This window comes from Narcine bancroftii, unplaced genomic scaffold (genome assembly GCF_036971445.1).
Source record: "Narcine bancroftii isolate sNarBan1 unplaced genomic scaffold, sNarBan1.hap1 Scaffold_151, whole genome shotgun sequence".
In the NCBI taxonomy this organism is placed as follows: Eukaryota; Metazoa; Chordata; class Chondrichthyes; order Torpediniformes; family Narcinidae; genus Narcine; species Narcine bancroftii.
The window spans coordinates 4,852,956-4,879,822 of record NW_027211886.1 but is presented as its reverse complement, the minus strand read 5'-3'; the positions used below and the strand labels follow the sequence as shown (position 1 = coordinate 4,879,822).

General features: G+C 40.9%; 1 protein-coding gene across 1 annotated transcript in view; it reads right to left on the bottom strand.

The window, feature by feature from the left end:
- LOC138750454 (pescadillo-like) overlaps positions 1–19,140 on the bottom strand; it is a 40,470-nt gene extending 21,330 nt beyond the window's left edge. The window contains exons 1-5 of the mRNA XM_069912513.1: positions 19,114–19,140; positions 17,919–17,998; positions 16,559–16,712; positions 11,834–11,943; positions 2,623–2,794 (exon numbers count right to left, since the gene is read on the bottom strand). Coding sequence (XP_069768614.1) covers positions 2,623–2,794; positions 11,834–11,943; positions 16,559–16,712; positions 17,919–17,998; positions 19,114–19,137 — 540 coding nt within the window. The 5' untranslated portion in view covers positions 19,138–19,140. The remainder of the gene's footprint in view (positions 1–2,622; positions 2,795–11,833; positions 11,944–16,558; positions 16,713–17,918; positions 17,999–19,113) is intronic.
- Positions 19,141–26,867: the final 7,727 nt, after the last annotated feature.

Below are 26,867 nucleotides of genomic sequence, written 5' to 3'. Positions count from 1 at the left end.
GTAGGAAAATTGATCCCTATACCACCATCGTCACATGGAGAACACTCTTCTTTTGTTCCTGAAGACCTCAAAAATTGTGAATATGTCTTCTTCCGAAGGGACACATTTGGCCAACCTTTACAGATGCCCTATGAAGGACCTTTATAGGATACTCAGACAAGCTAGGTCGACCTGCATTTTGGACATTGGAGGGAAGCCACAGTCTTTCCCTATTGACAGGCTTAAACTAGCTCATGGGGTGGGGGGAGGGGCGCAAAACGTGTAGCTGTGCTATGGCAGCACTACAACTCTCAGATGGCATTAAACCTGCTATGTGTCAGTGCGTGATGACGCCAGCGCGTGTTGAGCATGTAATTCTGGCATTTAAGAGGTTGCGTGGGTGATGAAGAGTCAATCTGTTTGATTCACTCTCGAAATGCTTTGCGTAGTTATTTTGCTGTGTCCAGTGCGATACCAGTGGCCACAACTTTACCTAACAACACATTCTTCTGCTATCTCCAATTGCAATTTTTTTTTGAGGGAAAAATGGGGACCATTAAAAGTCCCACCAATGTACTCAGACATGGAAATTCTAATTCAAAAGAGGAATGTAACCAAATTTATCTCCAATATGTATGCTCTGATCCAAGATCAAAGCCCAAAATCTGGACTACATGGATTGATCGAGAGATTGGGATTAGATTTGGGCATTGTAATTGATCTACAATGCTGGTCAGGTCAATGTGTAGTTAGTATGACAACTTTAATTAATTCTAGATTATAGACTGATTCATTGCATTTTCTGCACCAATTATATCTCACACCTCAAAAGATACGTAAAAATAAACCAAAATTTTTTGATAGATGTTTTAGGTGTGGTATAGATAGATGTTGGTACTTTTTTTTTTACATCTGACTATGCACAAAATTAAGACTCTTTTGGATAGAATTGGGGGAAGTGTTGACAAAAATTGTGGGGATGAACTTCCCTCTAGACCCAGAAATGTTTCTTCTGGGGAAAGTTATAAAAGTTAACTTCTCCAGAAGTAAATCTAAATTTATTAAAATTGCATTGTCAATAGCCAGGAAATATATAGCGGTAACATGGAAATCAGATTCCCTACTTCACATTGGTCAATGGAACATGGAAGTGTAAAGTTGTATTCTCCTTGAGAAGATTACTTATAGTCTTAGGAATAGATATTGTATGTCCGTCGAAATTTGGCAACCTTATTTATATTACTTTAATGCCCAGATTGAATAAATTATTTTGATATTTGTCAACTAGTATACTCCTATTAGAAATGTAATACTTTTAAAATTATGGGTCCCTGTGATGTTGATCCTTGCACCTGTTTCTTTTTCTTTTCTATTTTATTTCTTTTTACTTCCTATTCCCTGCTGACTGTTCCCCTTTCTTTAGAACCTGGTGGTTTGGGGTGGGGGGGGGGGGCGGCGCTGAGAGAAAAGGGACTCTCCTTTCCTTTTTAGTTTGTTTCTGGACCTTATCAATGTTTTTCTATGAATTTATATTCAATGTATTATTGTTATATTAATTGTCCTTTATTCTGTATTTTCTTAAAATTTAAATAAAATATTTTTAAAAATTAAATGCTACACTGTCATGAATAATTATCATACCGTTTTCTGTGAACATTTTTTGTGGACAGCTGGAGTGTGGAAACTTTTTGAGAGCTGCCTGTGCAGCATGCAAAACTAAGCTTTTCACTGAATTACTGTACACACGAAAGGAAACAATTCAGATGCATTTCCATCTGGCAATTTCCATTGCATGTGTGGCTTTGATTCAATTTATCTATGTAATTTTTATATTGAAAGGTTCTCTCTAATGATGTCCTTGGGTTTCATACCTGCTGGGTGCTGATAATGTCTATCAAGTCTTTTCATTTAATCAGCATCACTGCTCCTCTTCATTTTCAACAAAACCTAAATTGACTATGTATATGGATAGACCCAAGAAAGAGGGAGATGACTGGATAATTCATGGGTCAATCAAATTTGGTAACTCAGTTTTGCTTTTACGCCTGCAATAATTGTTCACTGGTGTTAATTAAATATTTATGTTTTTATAACATTGCTATGAATTTTTTCCATCACCATCCAACCACTTTACACTTTTCAAATGAGATGTACATTTTTCTGCAAATCCTATTGACATCTTTGTTCTTTTGCAGTGACCAGATCTCAAATTTATTCAGTGAATAGTAATGCACTTCAGAACCACATTTAATAGCAAATTGATAATCGATGCATTGAATTCTTAGATGATAAAACCATGGACTATGTTAAAGTAGCTTTAATACAGGCCCATAGAAAACCACAAAATGTTTTTTTTTTAGCCTTCCCAGTTTTATCAGTAGTTTTAATTAGCATTCAGAAAAGAAACAAATTTCCATCCCTTATTTGGGAACTGAGAAAAAAAAAATATTTTTTAATATATACAAAGCTTTTTTGTGAGTATCTGAATGTTTTCTCTCAGCTTCAGCCAAGCACCAATTTAATTTTGTAAATTTTGGTGATGCACAACCTGGAGAACAAGACTAGGGGGAAAAAAAAATCTCATTCCTGACCAGTTTATTCATAAAACAAGCTTGTCCAATCACCCATTCAGCTAGTACGCACCTTACGTAGTGACCTGGAGGCAATGACGAAATTCATGAACTCTACAGTAAGGCGCCGACATAACTGAATTGTCTGTACATGGCATTTCCCTGTGCGAGGGAATGTTGCAAACAAGAAGCACATGGACAGTGCATCGTCCAGGTCTCTGAGTGCATCAATGAAGGTCGGATACCTTAACAGGAACAGTAAAAAGTTTGTTTTATATCACCTATTACATTTAGAGCATTGAGTCAACAACATTTTAAGCAACAGGGGAAATCATAAACTTTTTTTTAACGTAATTGGTAGGAGACAAGTACAGAAGAAATCAACTAAACAACTGCTTCACAGGGAAGAGGGGCCATACATTTTATGCACAGTCCTCAGGGGACCATAGCCAAAAATGGCTGAGAATGACTGATTTTGATTTAATAAATTTTTATAAATACCTAATGGAAATCTAGAATGGAACATAAACAAGGGAGAAAATTTCCAAGAGCAGAGGAAAGTCATGGCAGAACTGTACATGAGGATTTTAATATACTCGAGACGCTGTGCTTCTTACAGATCTGAAGCAGATTTACAAATCCTTTCATTTGAAATCAAAATAGAAAATAGGATAATTAGGCAAATTCAAGATAGTGTATGAACAGATGCTTTGTTAATTATTAAAGATGTTATCAAACTGCCTGTAACTGAAATAGTTCCCCCATTAAAAGCTGATTATATATGATGAACCACATGATGTATAAATAAAGCTTCAAGAAAGTGGTTTTTAAAAAAGATTATTCCACATCAGCTAACAAAAACACCTTCTGGATCAATAATTTAATACCACAGGGATAAAATAGCTGGTAGAGATTAACAAAAGTTCCAAATTGCTGATAAAACCTAGAGAATAAAGGTCACTGTTGGGAGTGCTGGGTCATTGGGAAGGGTGGCAAGGATGGTCAGAGATGTATGGTGTCACTGTTGGAAGGTAATGAACATGGGAACTGGCAGCCTGCTCATGCAATGACATGCTGAGCAATGGAACAGAAATGTACAGTAACAATGTGCCACTTACAGAGTTTTCAATATTAGCCAAGTTAATGTGGATATGCTATATAGTGACACGTGGAAGATTGGGGCCAGAGATAAATAGAATCATTTGACTTCCCAAAAAATAACGATCTTCAAGGACAACCTTAAACATTTTTGGTGGGGCACATAACAGTTAGGTCCAGTTCTGAGTGAAAGTTTGTTGCAGATGAGTGACTGGAATATGCTGCAAAGAGCAGTGTGATGGTCTGCAGTCACTGGCAAACGTCATACGCAAATATGTGCTCCAAATTTACCAATGCGTGAATGTACTGCAAATCCTCACATTACCTTACTGAAGTCTATTTTTAGAGCACTTTTACTGTGCAAGTCTGCTCTCTGTGATACTGAACTCCCTATTCTATATCCTGCCACACTGAGCATGGAGCACAACTGGAACAAATATGGACGCCAGCTACTAAAATCCATGGACTGACATCCACCATTGGTTCAGACCACACATACATCCACCATTGACATCCACCATTGGATCCACCTCTGTTATAAAGGTTGTTTTTGAAAACAGCTTTAACTGGTTTCACTTGCCAAAGTTACAAGCTCTCTTTCCATCTTCATGACATCTGACAAAACCTTTCTATTCAAATAAGCTTTGTCAGCCACAAACGAGCCTGCAGCTGACGTGGATATTACCCCTCCATAAATCTTCGTCCGCGAAGCCAAGCCAAAGAAAGAAAAAAAAATGTGAGGGGAAATAAAAGGGTTGAAAACCACTGTTTTAATTGTACCTGATCGACTCATTATGTGCATGGTTTCATAACTCCAAAGGAAATGGGCCAACAACAATTTTTCTCAAGTGAAATATTTCATTCACAATTGGGTCTAGAGCAATGCTTTTCAACCTTCCCTTCCAACAAACATACCACCTTAAGCAAACCCTTACTGATTACAGAGCAGTTATGGCATAGGGATTGCTTAAGATGGAATGTGCAATTTAGGGAGGGGAGGGCAGTTTGAAAACCACTGCATTAGAGTAGCACAAGGATTCGTGCAATTAAATGCACAAAATGGTCTCTTTAAAACTTGCAAGTGTTTCTGAAATGAAACTATCAAACTAGAGACTGCAATTCAGTGTTTTTACAGGTTAAATTTAAAAAAAAATGCTGGAGGAACTCAGCAGGCCAAACTGTAGTTTAAGATACATAACCATTGTTTTGGGATTGAATCCGTACAGAGTACCTTGGTTCAGGTTCCCATGAGTTCTGAACATTAGCTCCACTCCCCCCATGGAATGGAGTAATGTTCAGATGATGGCAGCAAAATGCAATACTACAGCAAGAAAATTTGAGAAACGTGCTGCCAGCAATGATACATCCTTGTTTTACACCAAGCTTAACAGATAATAGGCCTGGTTCATATCACAGTTTGTATGCCATTTTGGAGAAGGCAAAACAGAGGGAGTTCAAAAGCACCTCATGTTGATACATTGAAAGGCTTGGGAAAGGTTGAAAATGGTGCTGCATCCTCCATTTTTCTTGAAATTGTTACACTATGAAGATCAAATCCATGGTGCCTCGAGATAGATGTATTTCACTTATTCAGAGCACCTCTAGGCCGCTAGAAGGAAGGAATTGGGTGGTCTCAAGTCATATCACAGCTTGGACAACATCATAGTTACAGTACCTATCATGTCCTCCTCTTCCTAGTCATGGATTTGTCACTGAAGCTTTTAGCCATAACCATATAACCGTTTACAGCACGGAAACAGGCCATGTCGGCCCTTCTTTAATTGCTGATTTTTAAGATGTCAACAAAAATAGTCTCATGCGTGGCCTTGAGATTTTTGAATTGGAGTAAGGTCTTCCTCATTTCTTGCCAATCAGGTGTAAAGACAAGGCAGGCCTGGATAGGCTGCTGTATGAGTTTTTATGTGCTCAGATCATAAACAGAGTCAAGGTTGAGAAGGCCTTTGCAGAAGGTACCAACCATCTCAGCAGTCGAGTGCCACAAGCAGCTAATACATGTGCTCGAGGACCCTCAGAAGGCTGGACTGCATCCTTTCACAGAAGCAAATAAGAGGATGGGGCTTGCATCACAAGACAGAAATCCTGTTTCAACCTCCATGCTGCCTTCATCAATAAAGGCACATGGCGAGACTCTGAAAAACGGACAGTTTACCACATTTCAGGAACAACTTCTTGATAAATGCAGGCAATTATGAAATTTGCTGGGATTATCAATGTAGCTGCAATCTCTGTTCTATATGCTTAGGGGATCTAAACTCAAATAGCATCTCAAGACAATGCCATCTGTACAAATTCACCAGGAGGATGTGCTAAACAATAGTATCCTTCCTTTGGCCAACATCCCCAATATTAAGTCTTTGGTTACACTTAGTTGGCCACATCAGATAGGTCAGTTCACATTGGATTCTTAGTGAGAGAAGTTATGAGTATTTAAAGAACATAATCTCTTCAGGGATAATCAGCATGGCACTGTGAGTGGCAGGTTCTGCCTCACAAGTCTAATTGAGCTTTTTGAGGAGATTGCAAGTGAAATTGATGAAGGTTTGCAGATGATACAAGGTTGGAGGTGTTGTGTATAGTGTTGAAGGTTGTCATAGGTTACAACAGGATATAGACAGGATGCAGAATTGGGCAAAGAAGTGGCAGATTGGAGTTCAATCTGGATAAGCATAATATGATGCCCTTTGAAAGGTCAAATGAACGTAGAGTACGCAGTTAATGGCAGCATTCTTAACAAGAATGGAGGGACAAAGAAATCGTTCAAGGTTGCTGGGCAAATTGATAAGGTAGTTAAGAAGGTGTATGGTATCCATAAAGTAACAATACAGCTCTATGAAACTCTGGTTAGACCACGCTTAAGAGTATTGTGTTCAGTTCTGGTCATCTCATTACAGAAAGGATGTACATTCTTTAGAGAGAGTTGGCTGAACTGAAGAACGTGAAGTAAGGTTATTGAGCAAGGGCTTTTCTCTTTGGAGTGACGAAGGAGGAGAAGGGACCTAATAGAGGTATAGAATATTTTGAGGGGCTAAAGGAGTATGGCAGCCAGCATCTTTTCCCCAGGGCAACAAAAGCAAACACCAAACAACATCAGTTTATGATGAGTTGAGGGAAGTTTAGGGGAGATGTCAGAGGTAATTTTAAAAAAAACCATAGTGGAAACATTCCTGGAATGCAATGCCAAGGGTGATGGAATAGGCTGCTACAATAGGGACATTCAAAAGGCTCTTATAGGCACATAGATACAAGAAAAAGTGTTTATGGGTATGAGTTAGGCTGCTGAGGAGGAAGTTTCCATAGGTCTGTACTCTGCATAATAACAGGCCCTTTTGGCCCAAGAGCCTGTACTGCCCAATTACAGCCCCCAGTACGTTTCGAACAGTGGGAGAAAATCAGAGCCCCCAGGGAAAACCCATGCAGTCACGAGGAGATTGTACAAACTCCTAACAGTCAGCACGGGATTCAAATGCTGGTCCCGATCGCTGGCGCTGTACCAGCGCTGTGCTGACCGCTACACTAACCATGTTGCCCAAATGTTCTATGTTTTACATATACTCAGCACCAGACTCTCAAAACATTCTCTTCTCATAAAAAGACATTATAGATAAAAAGAGGAAAAGACAGTCAAATGTAACAAACCCCCTGACGTGTTTTTTTTTTCCTGACATATAACTGTCCCAGTGGAGAAGATACATTCAGGATGGTACAAAGATTCCCTAAGCCTTGCGTAGATGGCAGAAGGAGTGCATCATTCTGTAAACTACTCACACCACACAGCCTGCCATCAATCCTATCAGTTCCCCACCAGGACACACATCAAAACCAATTCTACTGCACTGCCTTTGCAGAACAGAAATAAATGGAAATAATAGTTGTGAAAATGAGTGATGGTGGTGTCACCCAAGGGCTAAAAATGGATCTTCAAAAGATTTTGAAAGAGCAAGTTTGCAATTACACTTAAGCTAGCTTTGAAACTTGGTTGATGGACTCAATCTTCTGGGATATATACTGTATAGAGCAAATACTTAAAGTTCATCTTGAGATGTAGGACATCACAAAAGTAGTCAAAATTATGTGAACTTAAAAAGCTTCTGATGAAAAAATAAATGCTGTAAATCCTAACAGGACAGGCACCATCTGCGGCAAGAGGTGCCTAGAGAGGAAGAGGTACTGATTTTGTGTCATCTATGTATTACATAGTTTATTTATGCTCTGCCTAGTGACAATAGAAGCACAAATGGCAGATCTCATTTACTAATTTACCCTTAAGCTGTGACAAACCTCTTAGGATACTGTACAAGTAACTTGAGATGTGACATGTGGCAAATGCAGTATGTTTGGAAGTGATAGGTGACTTTGGATATTGTTGCTGATGTTCTCCACAACTGGAGCTTTTAAAGTCATATGTGTATTTGTTAGGAAAGATAAATGAAGAACTATTAATTTCATATACCTAATAAAAAGAAAGAAAAGACAGTAAATTTCAAATTATTATTTTATAAATTCTTAATTTCAATTTAAAGGAACAACATGGTAGCAAGCTCTGAGCCCGCACTGTCCAAATACACTTCTTCTTTGGCTTGGCTTCGTGGACGAAGATTTATGGAGGGGTATGTCCACGTCTGCTGCAGGCTCGTTGGTGACTGACAAGTCCGATGCGGGACAGGCAGGCACAGTTGCAAGGGAAAATTGGTTGGTTGGGGTTGGGTTTTTCCTCCTTTGTCTTTTGTCAGTGAGGTGGGCTCTGCGGTCTTCTTCAAAGGAGGTTGCTGCCTGCCGAACTGTGAGGCGCCAAGGTGCACGTTTTGAGGCGATATCAGCCCACTGGCGGTGGTCAATGTGGCAGGCACCAAGAAATTTCTTTAAGCAGTCCTTGTACCTCTTATTTGGTGCACCTCTGTCTCGGTGGCCAGTGGAGAGCTCGCCATATAACACGATCTTGCTAATTATACTACAAACCCCATACATTTTTTTTTGGAGGATAGTAGGAAACTGGAGAACCCAGAGGAAACCTACACACACATGGGGAGAACATTCAAACTCCTTACAAACAGAGCCAGATTTGAACCCACGTTGCTAGCACTGCAACAGCATTACCCTAACCACTATACTAACCATGCGCTCAAATGACCCCATTTTTAGTTTTTTTTTAATTCACCTAATTTACACATAGGTAAAAAGAAAGGTACTTCGATAGGAAAGCATAGAGAAATGCAGGCATAATGCAAGCAATTGGATTAACACAGTAAAGCACTATAGTTGGGATGGACCAGGTGGGCTCTAAGGGCCTGTTTCTGTTCTATACAATTCTATGACTATTGTATGAAAGGCAGGTTAGTTTTGAGTTTATAAATAATGGTAAAGAATCCAAGAGCAAGTAAGAAGCAATACATTTGTACAAGGAAATGTTAACCATTTTTCTTTTTTAATTTTTTTAAAAAAATATTTTAAAATTTTTTATTTTTTTTTTTTCATTAATGCATGATGTTACGGATTCAGAGGACCCCAAAACTCAGCAGCAATAGAAATTCACCAAATGGTTACTTCATCATAAGTTGCTTTTAATTTTCTTTAAGCATCAAAACAGGATAAAACTTTAACTTACTGCTTTTAACTTAAGCCCCTCTTCTAATTCTAAGCACATGTGCATGTAATGTGAAGATGCTCAGGAAAGTTCTTTGATTTACAGTCCATTCTCACTTCTCCAAGTTCACTGGTATCAAACAGTTCTTATACTGTGTACAGAATTTAACATTTATGAATTTTTATCAGGTTCTGGTGCTTTAAGTTAAATGGTTACCACTCAGGAAGATTCTTGTTGGTTTCAGAGAGAGATTTGTTGCTCGTTGAACACACACAAACTGATTTACTTCCATCTGTCACTTCAGTGTCTTGCCGAAGAAACTTGCCCGATCAGGGTTTTCCAAGTGATAACCTCTTCTTCCAGGTCACCACAGAGTTCCTCTTGTTTCCCTTATTTCAGGTGAAACACTCTAGCCAGCCATTTCCTCTTCGAAGGACAAGGGTTTTCACCAGGCTGAACTCACAACCCATCTTCAAAATGGGGTTTCAACAAACTTGCCACCCCCCCCCCCCCCCAACCCCGCTCTCCTCTCTCTTCTCCCTCGCTCTGCTTGCAAAAACAGAACTCCTTGCAGGGCTCCAGACACATGAAAGATCTTTATCAGCACTTGAGCCCTTTAAGTTCTTTCCTAAAGCAGTTTTTATTGTCTTTGCAAAGGCACCTGGACTGTCTGGCTTGAGCAAAACTCTTGCATTTTAAATGAGATGCCTTTTGTGAAGTGTTACTGTTTGTTTGTGGGGACCTACACTAAACCCCCCCCCCCCCCCACAGTTCATCTCTTAAAAATATATTTATATATAATATAACCCGTTACAATAAATTTTAAGATTCCACAGGGTGAAATGCAGTGGGTGGGTGGGAGAAGCTACCACTGCACATATTTTCACCATAAAAGAGAAACAAAAGAAAATTAATAAAGGCTTATTTTGAATGGAGCAAAAATTTTCTGATACAAGTGATAGAGTAAAAGTTATTAATTTAAAATGTCATGGAAAATAAGGAGTGGACTGGAGGTTTCTTTAATGGATTGGTTGTCTTTGGAATACTTCACTACAGAAAATAATATACTTCAAGTGGAGCAGATTTTAGAAGATTAAAAAACACATGACATTAGAGCATGTTTTGTGTTCCTCCACTGGTCAAAGAAACAAAAGCTAAATGGTCTCATTTGATTAAATAGTATTAATTCTGGTTTTGAATGACGTTTAGGACAATTAAGCAAGCTTTAAGCTCTCTGCTCTGTTAATTTGGGAATTAATATATTGGTGATATTCTATTTGTGTAAAACCCCACAAAAGGATGCTGATTAGGCAATGTATTTTAATGATTTTGCTTGCAAGGTAAATATTCACCAGGAGACCAGAATGTTTACTGCTTTTCAAAATAGCATCTTGCCCAGAGGGAAGATTGGGCTGTGGTGTAAACCTTTGTTTGAAAAATACACCTCTAACAATTCCTCAATACTGCATTATGTCTAGAAGTGTGTGCTCAGATCTCTGGTGTGAGACTTGAGCTGTGAACCCGCCGAATATACAAGATGCTACCAGTGAAGTTGGAGGCATTATATCATGTATACCCTTTCAGATTAATGTTAAGTATGTCACGGCACTAGTTTGATAATGAACAATTCAGTTTTTTCTCATGATTTGAATAATTGTTCCCATCAGCCAACAACACTAAAATAATTTTATGGTTACTTTTCATTGCTGCATGTGTGTTTTTGTTAACAATGCTTCCCTCAATGCACGAGTGACCATAGACTTTTTATTAGCTGTATAATGTTACAGAATACAATCAATTGAGGTATCACAAGTATTTCATTAAATACTGTAGCTGATGGATGTACATGATCCTTTATCCGGACACCTAAAATCCGGAAAGCTCCAAAATCCAGCAAGTGAGGACTGGCGGCCGGGGGAGACGGCCGGGTGACTGGAAGGGGGTGGGGGTGGATAGGCAGCACAATTCGGGTGGTCTTTCCGAAATCCAGAAAAATCCAAAATTCAGAACACACTGTCACCCAAGGGTTCCAGATAAAGGATCGTGTACCTGTAGTAATTTCTATGTAGCACACTTAAACAATGCAAGTTTCATTGTCACAAGTCATTTCAAAATGCAGAGTAATTCTTGAATTCATCTCGAGCTCCTCTAATATGATTATTTAAATTTGTTTTAAAAATTGCAGATATTTATAACTACTTAACTGCATCAAAAATGAGCTTTCAAAGAATTAAAAATGTTTAGGATATACCTAATATTAGGTCATTTTGGATGCAGATAAATAGTTATGGGTATCTCCAAACTTTTTATTTTTCCTTCCCACACATTTTAATAACCTCTCTCTGGAGGAGCTTGAGATAAATTAAAGAATTGCTGCTTTCTTTTCAAAAAAAAGCTTTCTGAATTTTCCATCCTTTTAGTGTTCCTTGGAATTCTCTAAACCAGGTCTTGGATTCTATTATCCTCACTATAACCAACAGTGAAGGCTTGCCTGGAGTCATCCATTTAATATACAACAGAAACAATGCAATAATGGATAAAACAGAGTGGCCTCATGAACATGAACAATTTCCTCACAAATTACCTTTCTTTGACGATATGGTCTAGCTTGTATGCAGGTTTATTGTCCTTAAGCCTATCAACCGAATTCCATTCTGCTTTTCCAAAGGCTTTACGGAGTCTACGAACAAATACCTGAAAAAGCATAACCATATGATAGGACTTTCTTATACAGATAATTATGGTTTCTTTTAAAATGGTTAACAAATATACTTTTACCTAACACTAAAGAAATTTCAATACGTTTCGAATGAAATAGAAGTTAAAGAAATAGAAATAAAGCAAATATAGTCTTCACACATAATTAGTGTTGAAATTTGTTTCCAAAGAGGCTTAATCTATTTGCACACATCATTTTACACAAAAAATACATAATCTACTAGAAAGCACTCTTTTCCTGCTAACTTTTAGCATAATCCAACATAACAATCTATTTATAGCAACTAAATGAATAAATGAAAGCATGGTATCCAAAGTCAAAATATTGGAGATATGATGGAGTGGATGACGGCAGCAATAGAAGGCAGAAGAGTAACAGGTAATGGAGGGACTTGGACACAAGGATGAAAACTCCAAATTGTAATTATTGAAACCATGAGGTAATGAAGATGAGAATAGATAGATGATTTAAAGCAAAGTTACATAAATTGCAAAGTATCAGCAGAACGGGGTTTGGACAGGATGGAGGCATGGGGCTGGGGAAATGGCACAATTGAGGGTTTGAACAGCAGTTATGATAAAGTATCAAGCAACTGATTTTAAAGTTAAATTGGCAGCCTTCTTGATGATTGTAACATGTGATCAGAAGTTTAATTTGGAAGTTGAATGGTATGGTGAAATGTTCAGGGTCTAATTCATCTTGCAGAATAGCCATGAAAATGATTGAAATCAATTTGTGGCAGAAGTCATAATTGCACTCTCCAATGCTTCAACCAAAACTGCTTTCAAGCAAGCAGTATGATCCACAGACACAGGATAAAATTTGCTGGTAAGAAAGCAGATTAATACAATTTCTAAGAGATGGTGTATCTGGTTAAAAAAAGAGCCTGAAGCAGCAGCGTGGCAATGGTAAGCAAAGCTGATAGTCTGATCAAGACAATCTCACTGAATGAGAAAAAACAGAGAAAGATGATTAGGATGACCATCTTAAAGGATGTAAAAGCCAATGAGGGATCACACTAACCCAAGAGTCATTGGTTTTAAACTATTTTAATGTTCCATTCAGTTAAGCAAAGTGAACATTCAAAAACAAAATGAGCAAGCTGGAAGAGGCACTTATTTATAGAGTTGAAGAAAGTTAAGATTTTTTTGTAGGTATTTTGAAAAGGAGGAGGATGATCATTTAGATTTAGCAGGTGGTTGAAATTTATTGTAGATGGGACGTATGGACAGGGCACGTTTACAGGGACAGTATGAGATAAGAAAGAAAATAGAAAAGGTAAAAGTTTATGGCTAGAACAGGGTGGGTTGTGGTAGTGAGCAAGGGAAGGAAGAATACAGATGAATGATAGTCTGTATCTTAGCAACAGATTCACAAACTCATGCCTGTAGCAGTGGTTAGAGATCCAAGGAGGCAGATTGAAAAAGGAATGCTATAAATTTGATTCTGATCAAGAACTTGGAATATTTAAGAGTTTTGGGAGCCTAGCATAAAGCACAAAGGAGCTACAGTGAAAAACATTCAAAGGATAAAGAGCTGTTTTTGCTGGGTAATTTAATTTAAAAAGGAAATATAACCGAGGATGGGCAAATGGGTAAACCTTATGTTTATATTCAAATTAGTATCTTAAGACCACAAGACATAATAGCAGAAAATAGGCTAAACAGCCACTAGAGTTTGCCCTGCCATTTGATCATGAGCTGATCCATTTTCCCCACTTAGTCCTATGGCCAACCTTCTCCCCATTACCTTTAATCTCTGCCTTAAATCACCCAATGACTTAGCATCCACAACCAGTGTGGCAACAAATTCCACAGATTCACTATTCTCTGGCTAAAGAAATTCTTCTGCATCTCTGTTCTAAGTGGATGCCCTTCAATCCTGAAGCTATGCCCTCTTATCCTAGACTCTTCCACCATGGGAAACAACCTTTCCACATCTACCCTGCCCATGCCTTTCAACCTTTCCTAAATTCTAACAAGTATAAGCCAAGAGCTGTCAAACATTCCTCACATGAAATGTGAGGAATCATCTTTGTGAACCTCCTCTGAAATCTTTCTAACATCATCACATTCTTTCATAAATGAGGAGCCCAAAACTCCTCACAATATCAGGCATGTGAGAGAGATGAAAAGAGGAAAAGAGCCGAGTGCTTGCGCAAGGCGTACAGCGGGGGTCAAGGGAATGCATCTTGCAGGGGATATGTTGAGCAGCGCCCCCATTTAGAAAATTTTTGAAAATTTACAGTTATCAATTTCAAGCCTCTTGTATTGCATTTCAAAGTAAAAACGTCTATTACAAAATAATGTGAATATGTCACTGTATACTAATAACATTTTTATTATTTCTTTGACTTTGCAAATATTTATCCTTACAGTAATTTGTCAATTTATTATTTTCCTTCTCTGTATTCATTGCTTTATTCCACTTTGTTCTCGACTTTCAAAAAATGCTGGCCACCACTGATCATCCCGACTGAGGCCCAGGCCCTGCCGGGAGCCTGAAATTTGCCTCTGCCTGCTGGGTGCTCAAGGTCCACTGCTGCCTGCCAGGAGCCTAAAGCCCACTGCACTTCTGCTCGAAGGTAGCAGTGAGAAGACCGAGGGGCCCCTGATCCGAACTTCTCAACCCGGAAATCATTAAAAGTGGAAAATGGATTTTAAAAAATGTGGAAATCTGTAGAAAATTCACATGCCCACAATATTCCAAGAAGGTCTCACCAGTGCCTTGTAAAGCCTCAACATTACACCCTTGCACTTGTATTCTATTTCTCTAAAACTGAATGTCAGCATTCCATTTGTCTTCTTCACCACCAAAACAACCTCCATGTTTACTTTTAGGATATCCTGCACGAGGACTCCCAAGTCCCTTTGCATCTGGGAATTTTCCATTTTTTATCCCCCAGTTGAGAAAAGAGTCCGCTCTATTTCTTCTACCAAATTTCATGACCGTACACTTTCCGATATTATATTTTATTTGCTACTTCTCTGCCCATTCTCCTCATCTGCCTAAGTCCTTCTACAGACTGTAAAACCCATCTGAAGACACCATGGTTGAAGTAAAAATGCTTTTATCCAAATTATTATTTTAAGACCATAAAACCTACACTATACAGCCCCACGAGTCTGTCCTGCCATTTAATCATGAGCTCATCCATTTTCCCACCCAGCCCCTCTGTCCAGCTCAAGCCCGAAATGTCGGTTACATATCTTTATTGTTGCTATATAAAGTACACTGTTGAGGATGGAGCGGAGACAACGCTGGTGGAAGCGTTCTAGGAGCCGTAGGTGGTGCCGGTAGAGGACCCATGATTCGGAGCCGAACAGGAGTGTGGGTATGACAACGGCTCTGTATACGCTTATCTTTGTGAGGTTTTTCAGTTGGTTGTTTTTCCAGACTCTTTTGTGTAGTCTTCCAAAGGCGCTATTTGCCTTGGCGAGTCTGTTGTCTATCTCATTGTCGATCCTTGCATCTGATGAAATGGTGCAGCCGAGATAGGTAAACTGGTTGACCGTTTTGAGTTTTGTGTGCCCGATGGAGATGTGGGGGGGCTGGTAGTCATGGTGGGGAGCTGGCCATTGGAGCGCTCACACCCCTAACGTCGAGGTACTCGAGATGGTAGAGGTCGACAGCATCGAGTCCACGCTGCTGAAGATCCAGCTGCGCTGGATGGGTCACGTCTCCAGAATGGAGGACCATCGCCTTCCCAAGATCGTATTATATGGCGAGCTCTCCACTGGCCACCGTGACAGAGGTGCACCAAAGAAAAGGTACAAGGACTGCCTAAAGAAATCTCTTGGTGCCTGCCACATTGACCACCGCCAGTTGGCTGATAACGCCTCAAACCGTGCATCTTGGCGCCTCACAGTTTGGCGGGCAGCAGCCTCCTTTGAAGAAGACCGCAGAGCCCACCTCACTGACAAAAGGCAAAGGAGGAAAAACCCAACACCCAACCCCAACCAACCAATTTTCCCTTGCAACCGCTGCAATCGTGTCTGCCTGTCCCGCATCGGACTGGTCAGCCACAAACGAGCCTGCAGCTGACGTGGACTTTTTACCCCCTCCATAAATCTTCGTCCGCGAAGCCAAGCCAAAGAATAAAGATAAAGTACACTGTTTGACCTGGTGAGTTTCTCCAGCACTGTGTTTTTCCTCAACACTACTCGCTCCTCCACCTATCTTTGTAATTTCTTCAAACTTAGTCACAAAACCAATGCCATAATTCCATAATCAAAATAAATGATATACAACATAAAAAGAATCAGCCCAACACTGACCCCTGTGGAACATCACAAGTAATTGGCAGCCAACCAGAATATGATTCCTGTATTTTAACTCTTTGCTTTCTGCCAATCAGGCAATGTTCTACTCACACAAGTATGTTTCCTGTTTATACCTTGGGCTCTTTTCTTGTTAAGTGCAGAACAGCCTATAAATCCCCAGTTAATGAATAACAATAACCTTTCAAAATGTTCTATTCTTTTAGCTTACTACAGCTTGCACTTCTGCTTATATAGCACTTATTAAGTATTATTTCTAAAACATACAAGCTCCATATTGTTTATTTAAGAAAATTAAATACAAACTTACTTTATACTCACGAAACTTGTTCACAATAGGCTCATGAAGTAAAAACTTAATATCTTTCACAAGATAAAAAGTACGTTGAGCTGTTGAACCTTTATTAGCTTTCTTCTTGTGCTTGGGTTCATGAGGATAAATACCCTTCAAAATGCACAGTCGTCTGTTAAAAATAAAAGGCATCATGGATACAGCAACTATTTTTAAGAAGAGAATTTAATAACTTGGTTGTGCAAATAGCAGATTTTTTTTTCAGTTGAAACACTTATTCAGGCCTTTTCCTCTCGACTCATACATTCCAGTACTTGCCAGCAACTTCCTAACTTTCCAGAAATTTGAACATCCAAAATAATGCTGACTGCTGCTAAATTTGCACTAAATCCTCATTCACCTGTGTTGATTTTCATCGACTCCTGGAGCACTTTTAAAATTTTCATCCATATTTTAAATTCACTCAATCTTCATTTTCCCAACTTCTGTACCTCATGCAGTGAGACTTAAAACGATGAACTGAGTTTATTGCATAAAATTGTATTGAAAATTCATTTGCAAAAATGTAATGTTAACTAGAGACATTACTCAAAAAATAAGAGCAGCTCAAGCAGGTTGTAAGACTGTACTAGACTGGATCAGCAAATCATACTCAAGGAAAATATCCCTCAAGCAATAATATATTAAAAAAGTAGTTTTGATGCTGTATTATGTAACCTCAACACTTTTGTACAACGCAAAACAGCATCATAGCTGTTAATGCATGACATATACAGTGGAATCCTTTGATTAAAGCAGGAGTTTGCGGAGGATTGGTGAGACATTGAAAACCTCGACAAATTTCAACAGATCTGCAGTGGAAAGTGTGTTGACCAGCTAGTATGGGGGGCATCAATACTTCTGAGTGGAAAGCCTTCCACAACCAAGTACCTTACAGGCAAAAATCTCCCCATCGTAGAGGAAATTGACATGAAACACTGATCTCGGAAAACAGTAGCAATTATCAAGAATCCACACCACACAGGACATGATCGGATCTTGCTGCTGCCATTAGGAAAGAGGTACGTCCCATAAGACTTGTACCACCAGGAATAGTGGCTAACCCTCCACCATCAGAGTCCTAAACGAAACTCAATCAGAGACTAATTTAAGGACATAAAATGATAAACCACATGACACATTATTGAATATTTAGTTTCTGTATTGTAGTTTGTTTACATTTCTTTCTTTTGTATATGCATCTTTTCTTAAGTAGTTTTTTTGCTCTACTGGTAACTAGAAATTCTGCCTGGCCCACAGGAAGAATCATATGTACCTAAACTTTGACAAATTCATTACTTTTGAAAGGAGTAGTCTTCTCCACGAGGTAATATCTCACCTGAAATCTGCGAGACTAAGCTGTAACTTCTTCTTGGCGCTGTTTCTTGAAATGTAGTTTACAGCAGCTCCTCTTTCATGCTGATTGAAAAAGAAATGTATTTTGATTTTGTTACAGTATACATTGGTTTCCTTCCTTATGTTGGGAGGGGAGGTGGGTGGTGACCCGACAGGTCACTGTGACCCGGGGATGAATTAAGAGATCTGACAAGACCCACTCTCTTGGGTAGAGAGCCCAACCATACATGGTGAATTAGCGAGGAGGTGGTGGTGGGGTATTGTGGGAGACCCAATATTCAGTGAACAGAGTGGGGGTGCGTGGGAGACCCAAAGGTCAGTGGGGGAATTCCTGAGGAGGAAGGGGAGGGACGGGGACAGGGGAGGGACGGGGGACAGGGGGGGGACGGGGGACAGGGGGGGGACGGGGGACAGGGGGGGGACGGGGGACAGGGGGGGGACGGGGGACAGGGGGGGGACGGGGGACAGGGGGGGGGACGGGGGACAGGGGGGGGGACGGGGGACAGGGGGGGGGACGGGGGACGGGGGACAGGGGGGGACGGGGGACAGGGGGGGGACGGGGGACAGGGGGGGGACGGGGGACAGGGGGGGGACGGGGGACAGGGGGGGGACGGGGGACAGGGGGGGGACGGGGGACGGGGGACAGGGGGGGGACGGGGACAGGGGGGGGACGGGGGACAGGGGGGGGGACGGGGGACAGGGGGGGACGGGGGACAGGGGAGGGACGGGGGACAGGGGAGGGACGGGGGACAGGGGACAGGGGAGGGACGGGGGACAGGGGGGGGACGGGGGACAGGGGGGGACGGGGGACAGGGGGGGGACGGGGGACAGGGGAGGGACGGGGGACAGGGGGGGGGACGGGGGACAGGGGGGGGGACGGGGGACAGGGGGGGACGGGGGACAGGGGGGGGGGACAGGGGAGGGACGGGGGACAGGGGAGGGGGGTGGGGGAGGAGAATTGGGACCGGGCGAGGGCAAAGGGGGTGAGGGAGAGGGAAGAGAGACCCAGTGTACGGAGATGGGGGGGGGGGTGTGGAAAGATCCCACGGGTCACAGAGAACGGGGTGGGGGGGGGGGGGAACCCGACGGGTCACGGTGATCGGAGTTGGAGGATCTCCGGACACCGTAATTGACTGGGAAGGGGCAGACCCATCAGTGGAACCCGAGTCCCTCCGAACCTTCTTCTTCGGCAAACCACCCATGTTGTCGCGCCGCCGCCAGGCTCTGCACGTGGACAAGGAAGGACCCCGGGGCCTTCCAGACCGGTTCGCCTGCAGCTCCTCCTGCGCCCTGGCGAATCTCCGCAAAGCAGCAACGTTTCTTAAACCATGTTATTTACAGCATTATTGAAAGTCGGCGAAAATATGACCCTGAAGCCACATCTGCTGTTGCAAATTAATTGCAGGCAGCTCGTGGGCTGCACGCCGGGCCTGGTGGATGACGTTGAGCTCTGGGCGGCAGGTGAAGTTATGGCGTGGTTTGAAATGTTAATCGTGGCTGGGGACCGAAGCATTTGTTCTTGTGCTGAGAAAACTGCACAACACAGTGCATGCAAGTTGTTTCACGGAGATGGGTGTCGTTTCCTTCTGTGGTTCAGATGCAACGGTCCCTGTCAGCCTTGTGCGTCCTTCTCTTTCTCTCGCTCAGCCTTAAAAGTGCAGACACTGGAAATCTGAGATAGAAAGAGAACAGGCTGGAAACAGGTTCAAAGTTCAGCATTATTGTCCAAGTACAGACATGACACCACAAGGAACCCTGAGATTCTTTTTCCTGCAGAATTTCGGAATCAGAATAAGGATTTATTGCCATGCACAAGTTGAAATTCGATGATTTGCAGCAGCCTCATGGTGCAAACGTTCATATTATAACCATCTTACGACTACTATATAAAAAAAATAAAAATAATAATGACCGAAAAGTAAGGCAGTGTCTATGGTTCATTGATTATTTAGGAATCTGATGGCAGTGGGGAAGAAGCTGACCTTGTGCCATTGAGTGCTCGTCTTTAGGCTCTGTACCTTTTTCCCCCCGATGGTAGCAGGTTGAAGAATGCATGGCCTGGATGGTGGGGTCTTTGAGGATAAGAGGCTGCTTTCTTAAGACACCACCTCATGTAGATGTCTTGGAGTGAAGGCTGGTGTCTGATGTCGCAGGCCAAGTTAACCACCCTCTGGAGTTAATTCTTGTCCTGAGAGTCGGTGCCTCCATACCAGGCAGCGATGCTACCAGCCAGAAGGCTCTCCATGTATACCTGTAGAAATTCAAGAGAGGCTTCGGTGATACACCAAATTTCCTCAGACACCTCACAAAATATCACCACTGGCAAGCCTTCTTGTGATTGCATCAATGTGGACGCTCCTGGACAGATCCTTGGAGATGTTGACACCCAGGAATTTGAGATTCTTGACCCTGTCCACTTCTGAGCCTTCAAAAAAGACTGGGTTGAAGAATATGTACTTTCAATACCAAAAAAGGGATATATATCTGATTTGTATTGTAGTTTACAAGAAATTGATAGTAAAAAAGACTGGGATAAAGATAAATTGAAATGGGAAAAAGATTTAGGACATAAAATAGCTGAAGAAGCTTGGATGGAAATTTGTCAGAATAGTATTCGGAAATTAATTAATGCTAGACTAGCGATGATTAATTATAATTTTATTCAGCTATATTTAATGCCGGAGAAATTAAAAAAATTTGGTTTTAGTAAGTTGGATTCTTGTTTTCGATGTGATCAGACGGCCAATACTTTTTTGCATACTGTTTGGCTTTGTGATCGATTGCAACAGTTTTGGAAAGGTATTCAATCTGTTTTTAACAGTTTATATAATATCCATCTTGTATTAGATCCCGATATATTTTTATTAGGGAACATGCAATCATTAATCGATTTTGGTTTAGAGGATTATCAGATTTCATTTATTTATTTAGCTTTAGTTGTGGCTAAGAAATGTATAGCACTTACTTGGAAAGATAGAAATATACTAACTTTAGATAAGTGGTATTTGGAAATGAAATTTTGTTTGACTATGAAAAGGATATCTTTTTCAATTCAGGATAAGATGTCTTTTTATAAGTTAAAGTGGACTCTGTTTGCTAATTATATTCATTTAAGTTTGATTTAAATATATGTTTAAGTGTGATATTTTAGTATTGACAATTTTTTTTTGTTTTTGTTAGAATTTTTTTAGGTTAAGTTTTATCTCTTTTTTGTAAGTGGGTATTTTTTTTCATATATAATATTGTCAATTTTATTAACTCTTCACTCTTTATTTTGGGGGGAGGGTTGGACTAATTTTAAGTTAGACTATTAATATTGTGTTACAATTAATGGGGGGGTTATTTTGTGTAGTTTTCTGATGTAATATTGTAATCATACCTTTTTAAAAAAAATTTTCTATTTTTCTTTAAATGTAATTCTTTATCGTATTCATGTTATAAAATTTTAAATAAAGTCTTCAAAAAAAGACTGGGTTGTGTACCCCTAACTTCCTCCTGAAGTCCACAATCATTTTCTTGTTTTCACTGACATTCAGTGCAAGGTTGTTGCCATTACACTATTCAACAAGTCTATCTAGTGTCGCCGAGAATGTTCTCCCAGAATCACAGTGCAGCTTTCGCACAAACAGAGGAACTACTGACATGGTCTTTGCCCTCAGATAGCTCCAAGAAAAGTGCAGAGAACAAAACAAAGGACTCTACATCACCTTTGTTGACCTCACCAAAGCCTTCGACACCGTGAGCAGGAAAGGGCTTTGGTAAATACTAGAGCGCCTCGGATGCCCCCCAAAGTTCCTCAACATGGTTATCCAACTGCACGAAAACCAACAAGGTCGGGTCAGATACAGCAATGAGCTCTCTGAACCCTTCTCCATTAACAATGGCATGAAGCAAGGCTGCGTTCTCGCACCAACCCTCTTTTCCATCTTCTTCAGCATGATGCTGAAACAAGCCATGAAAGACCTCAACAATGAAGACGCTGTTTACATCTGGTACCGCACGGATGGCAGTCTCTTCAATCTGAGGCGCCTGCAAGCTCACACCAAGACACAAGAGCAACTTGTCCGTGAACTACTCTTTGCAGACGATGCCGCTTTAGTTGCCCATTCAGAGCCAGCTCTTCAGCGCTTGATGTCCTGTTTTGCTGAAACTGCCAAAATGTTTGACCTGGAAGTCAGCCTGAAGAAAACTGAGGTCCTCCATCAGCCAGCTCCCCACCATGACTACCCAGCCCCCCCCAACATCTCCATCGGGCACACAAAACTCAAAACGGTCAACCAGTTTACCTATCTCAGCTGCACCATTTCATCGGATGCAAGGATTGACAACGAGATAGACAACAGACTCGCCAAAGCAAATAGTGCCTTTGGAAGACTACACAAAAGAGTCTGGAAAAACAACCAACTGAAATACCTCACAAAGATTAGCGTATACAGAGCCGTTGTCATACCCACACTCCTGTTCGGCTCCGAATCATGGGTCCTCTACCGGCATCACCTACGGCTCCTAGAACGCTTCCACCAGCATTGTCTCCGCTCCATCCTCAACATTCATTGGAGCGACTTCATCCCTAACATCGAATTACTCAAGATGGCAGAGGCCGACAGCATCGAATCCACGCTGCTGAAGATCCAACTGTGCTGGGTAGGTCTTGTCAGCCACAAACGAGCCTGCAGCTGACGTGAACATTACCCCTCCATAAATCTTTGTCCGTGAAGCCAAGCCAAAGAAGAAAGAAGAAAATTCAACAAATTGATCTATCTCCCTCCGGTATGCTTCCTCATTACCATTTGTGAATCTGCCAACAATTGTAGTGTCATCGGCAAACTTGTAGATGGCATTGGAATTGTGCCTGGCCATACAATTATGGGTGTATAACGAGTAGAGCAGTGTGCTATGCACACATCCTTGGAGTGCCCCTGTGTTGATAGTGAGGAGATACTTCCAAGACTGTGGTCTTCACATGCCACCTTAAGCAATTCCTATGCCATAAGTGCTCTGTGATTAGTAAGGGATTGCTTAAGGTGGCATGTGAGTGGGAAGGGAAGGTTAAGAACCACTACTCCAGACCCAATTGTTACTGAGATATTTTGCTTGAGAAAAATTGTCATTGGCCCATTTCCTTTGGAGTTGTGAAAGCGAGCACATAACAAGACAATTCAGTATGATTAAAACAGTAGTTTTCAAACTTTTTCTTTCCACTCACAATACCACCTTAAATAATTCCTTATGAATCACAGAGCACTTATGGCATAGGGATTGCTTAAGGTGGAATGTTAGTTTGGAGGAGGCAGTTTGAAAACCACTGAAATAGATTTTCTTGATAGTGGAGAGAGTTTTGCCTGTGATGTACTGACTGCAGGGCTTTATGCTCATTGGTATTGTGACTCCTCCACCATGCTGTGATTCAGCCGATCAACACACTTTCCACTAGAATCGACTTTTGCAGACATTTGCCAACAATTCTGATGTCATGCCGAACATCCACAAATTCCTCAGGAAGTAGAGACAATGACATGGTTTCTTCATGATGATATTGGTATTTGGGTCCAGAAAAGGTCCTCTGTGAAAGTGACTCCCAGGACCTCACATTCAAAGACTGTTTATAAGAACATGGCATTAAAACAAACATAAAATGTTAACTCAGTCTCTTCACAGATTCTGTCTGAGCTGCTGAGTTTTTCTAATATTTTCTGTTTAAATTTCTCTATAAAGTCCTGTTGATTCTAGTGTTTGTTACCACAGTTTGGCTATCTGATAAAGCAATAAATCTTTAAAAAATTCTCATCCTTCTGTTCAAATCCCTTCCTGGAAATATTCCTCTCATTCCCAATGAGTTCTGAAGAATTCCAATTCTGACTTCTTTCAACTGTCAAGGAACTCAGCTCTGGAATACCCTCCAAAAATCTTGCTGCCTCTACCTCTTCTTTAAGTTTAACTGTAAAAAAAATCAGCTAAATGTTTCATCCTAATATGTTTGGCTCAGAGTCAATGCAATTTATTGGTTCACACTCTTTACAGTTATGTTTCCATTGGAATGCATGCTGGGACTCGGAAAATGTGAGCAACTTCTCATATTTCAGGAACAACCTTTGATATAATTTAACTATCTGAGGGAAAGAATGATTGAAGAAGAAACTGGACACAAAATGTGTGATAGCTTCACACAAATATCAGTCTTGACATGGGGTCCTGACCTGAAATATTGACTGATCATTTTGATCCATGATGCTACTGAACATCTTGAACATAGAGTTTGATGAGACAGACTGATGCTAAAGAAAGCTCTGTCTCCCCCTGAAGAACAGTCCCCCTGCATAGCCGTGGCCAAGCTAAGAAGAATCGTATCCAGAGTGAACCCATACAAGGCAGCGGGACCAAGCATCATACCATTAGTTACTGAATAACTGTGCAGCCCAATCGATGGAGGTCCTTTCGGAGATCTCCAACGTGACTTTGCAGCAATCCATCGTCCCCACCAGTTTCAAGGCAGCTATCATTATCCCGGTACCAAAGAGGATGATAATAACAAGCCACAACACTGCTCAGTTGCCTTGGCCTCTATCATTATGAAATGCTTTGAATGCCTAGTGATGGAATTGTATTAAAGTGCTCCTGGAGATACTAGACCCATTTCAATTCACCTACAGATGGAACCATTCCACTGATGATGCTATAGCTTTGCCCCACCACTCTGTCCTGACCCACCTGCACGGTGTTTAATATAATCATACCTCAGAGGATGGCGGAGAAGCTGGCCTCACTGGGACTCAACACCCTGGATTCTGGACATTCTAATGGAAAGACCACAGTCTGTCTAGATTGACAGCAGAACATTGACCACCATCACGGAGTCCACTAATATGTGACCTATCCTGGACACACAACATCTCACTTGTCAGGAAGGTGCAGCAGTGACTGCACTTCCTGAGAAGATTGAATTGGGCAAGGCCACCGGCTACCATTCTGTCACCTTTCTATAGGAGCTCCATCGACATCATCCTGGCCGGCTGCATCACAATGTGATACAGTGCTGTTGAGTATCAGGTCAGAAAACAATCTACAACACCATAAAAGTGGTAGAAGGGATTACTGCGGACTCTCTCATCCCCATTGATGTGATTTACTGGGATTGTTGTTTAAAGAGGGCTCAATCAGGGAGGACCCCTCCCACCCTGCACACAGCAATCTTCCAGGTACTCCCATCGAGAAAAAGATACAGAAGTATCTGAGCCAGAATCTCCAGACTTGTGACGTTAACTGAGGAACAGCTTCTTCCCACAGGCAGTGAGAATGCTGAATGACTGTTGAATTGCTAAAACTATTCTCTGTGACTCTACTAGTTATTAATCGTATTTATTTTTATATTGTGTTTTGTATTGTTTGTCCGTATGTGTGTTATGTCTCCGTGTGTTTGCACTGTGGACCGGAGAATACAGTTTCATTAGGTTGTATTGGTACAATCGGATGATAATTAAACTTGAACTTCAACCTGACCCATTGAGTTCTTCTAGCTTTCTTTGTTCACTCAAGATTCTAGCATCTGCAGATTTTGTGTTTCTCATAACTGATGTTCCTCATGGCTTTCTCCATCCTTTTACATTTGTCTTTCAGAACTTGCTTTGTTGACTTGAAATGCTTATTCTGTCTGTTTATACTGAACATTGGTTTTTATTTTGCATATTCATTGTAAATCTTAGAAAAGGCAAACAGAAGACATGCTTGCTATTGCCTCAACACATACTTAACTTGGAAGAACACCTTGTATTCCACTTCAGCAGTCTCTGATGAACCGGCATCAATATCATCCTTCCATTTCCAATAACTCCTCCCCCCTCCTATTCTCTTACTTTCCCTCATCCCTCAGACTCCCTTCTGCTCCCCAGCCCCTTCCTCTATCAGATCATCCTTCTCACCCTCTACCCCCACCCATCATTCTCAGATCCTTTCTTTTCTCCCCTCCCAACTTTATCCACCTATCACCTGCCAGCATGTACTCCTCTACCTCCCTCCCCACACCCTGCCCCAGTGTAAAAGTTTGCCTGCAATGCAAACTTATCTGTGAATAAAGAATACAACAGAAACCATAGAACCAATTTTAAAACACAAATTTGTTTAATACTTTTATTGCATTAATGCTGACGGGAGCAAGGAACACAAGGAAGAGTCAACTGACTCTTTCTGGTACTGAGTCCTTACTCAAAAGTCAGAACCTCAGGGGTCGACTCATATAGTGAATAAAATCAATCCCTGCATATGATTTCACGTGTTCATGAAATTGGAATGTCTTTGTTCATTTGATGGTGACTCCCAAAGCCTTTAATTATTTCTTAGCTTCAATCAGTTATTCAGGACTGTTACAGCTAATGTCTCTTACAAATGTGAAATGTTGTTCCTTCATGATAAGAAAAGCATTACAATTGATTTATTTGACAGCCTTTCAGTGGAAATGTTTTTTTTTACTGAAACAGAACTTAAAGTTCACTCATTCATTGTAAAAGTTCATCTCTAGTTACAATCCCATAATCCTTTGCAATAAAGTTGGCCACATAGAATGAAAAAACTCCCAGCATTCTTTACAATGCCACAAGTTAATGCTTAATTACTCACAAATCTTCACACTAACCTCACCTTCTTATATGGGCATTTAATTGATTTTTGGCACAGTTAGTGAAGTGATTCGTGCAATGCTGTTACAGTGCCAGCGACTGTGGGTCGAAACTGATGCTGTCTGTAAGGAGTTTGTACATTCTTCTTGTGTCTGTGTGAGTTTTCTCTGGGTTTCCTTTCACCATTCAAAATGTACCAGGGTTGTAAGTTAATTTGGTGTAAGTTTGGTGGAACAGTTTGGTGAGCCGAAAGGGCCTGTTACCATACTGTGTGTCTAAAATTTAAAAATGTAAACATTGACTGCCTACTGCTTTCTAGAGAT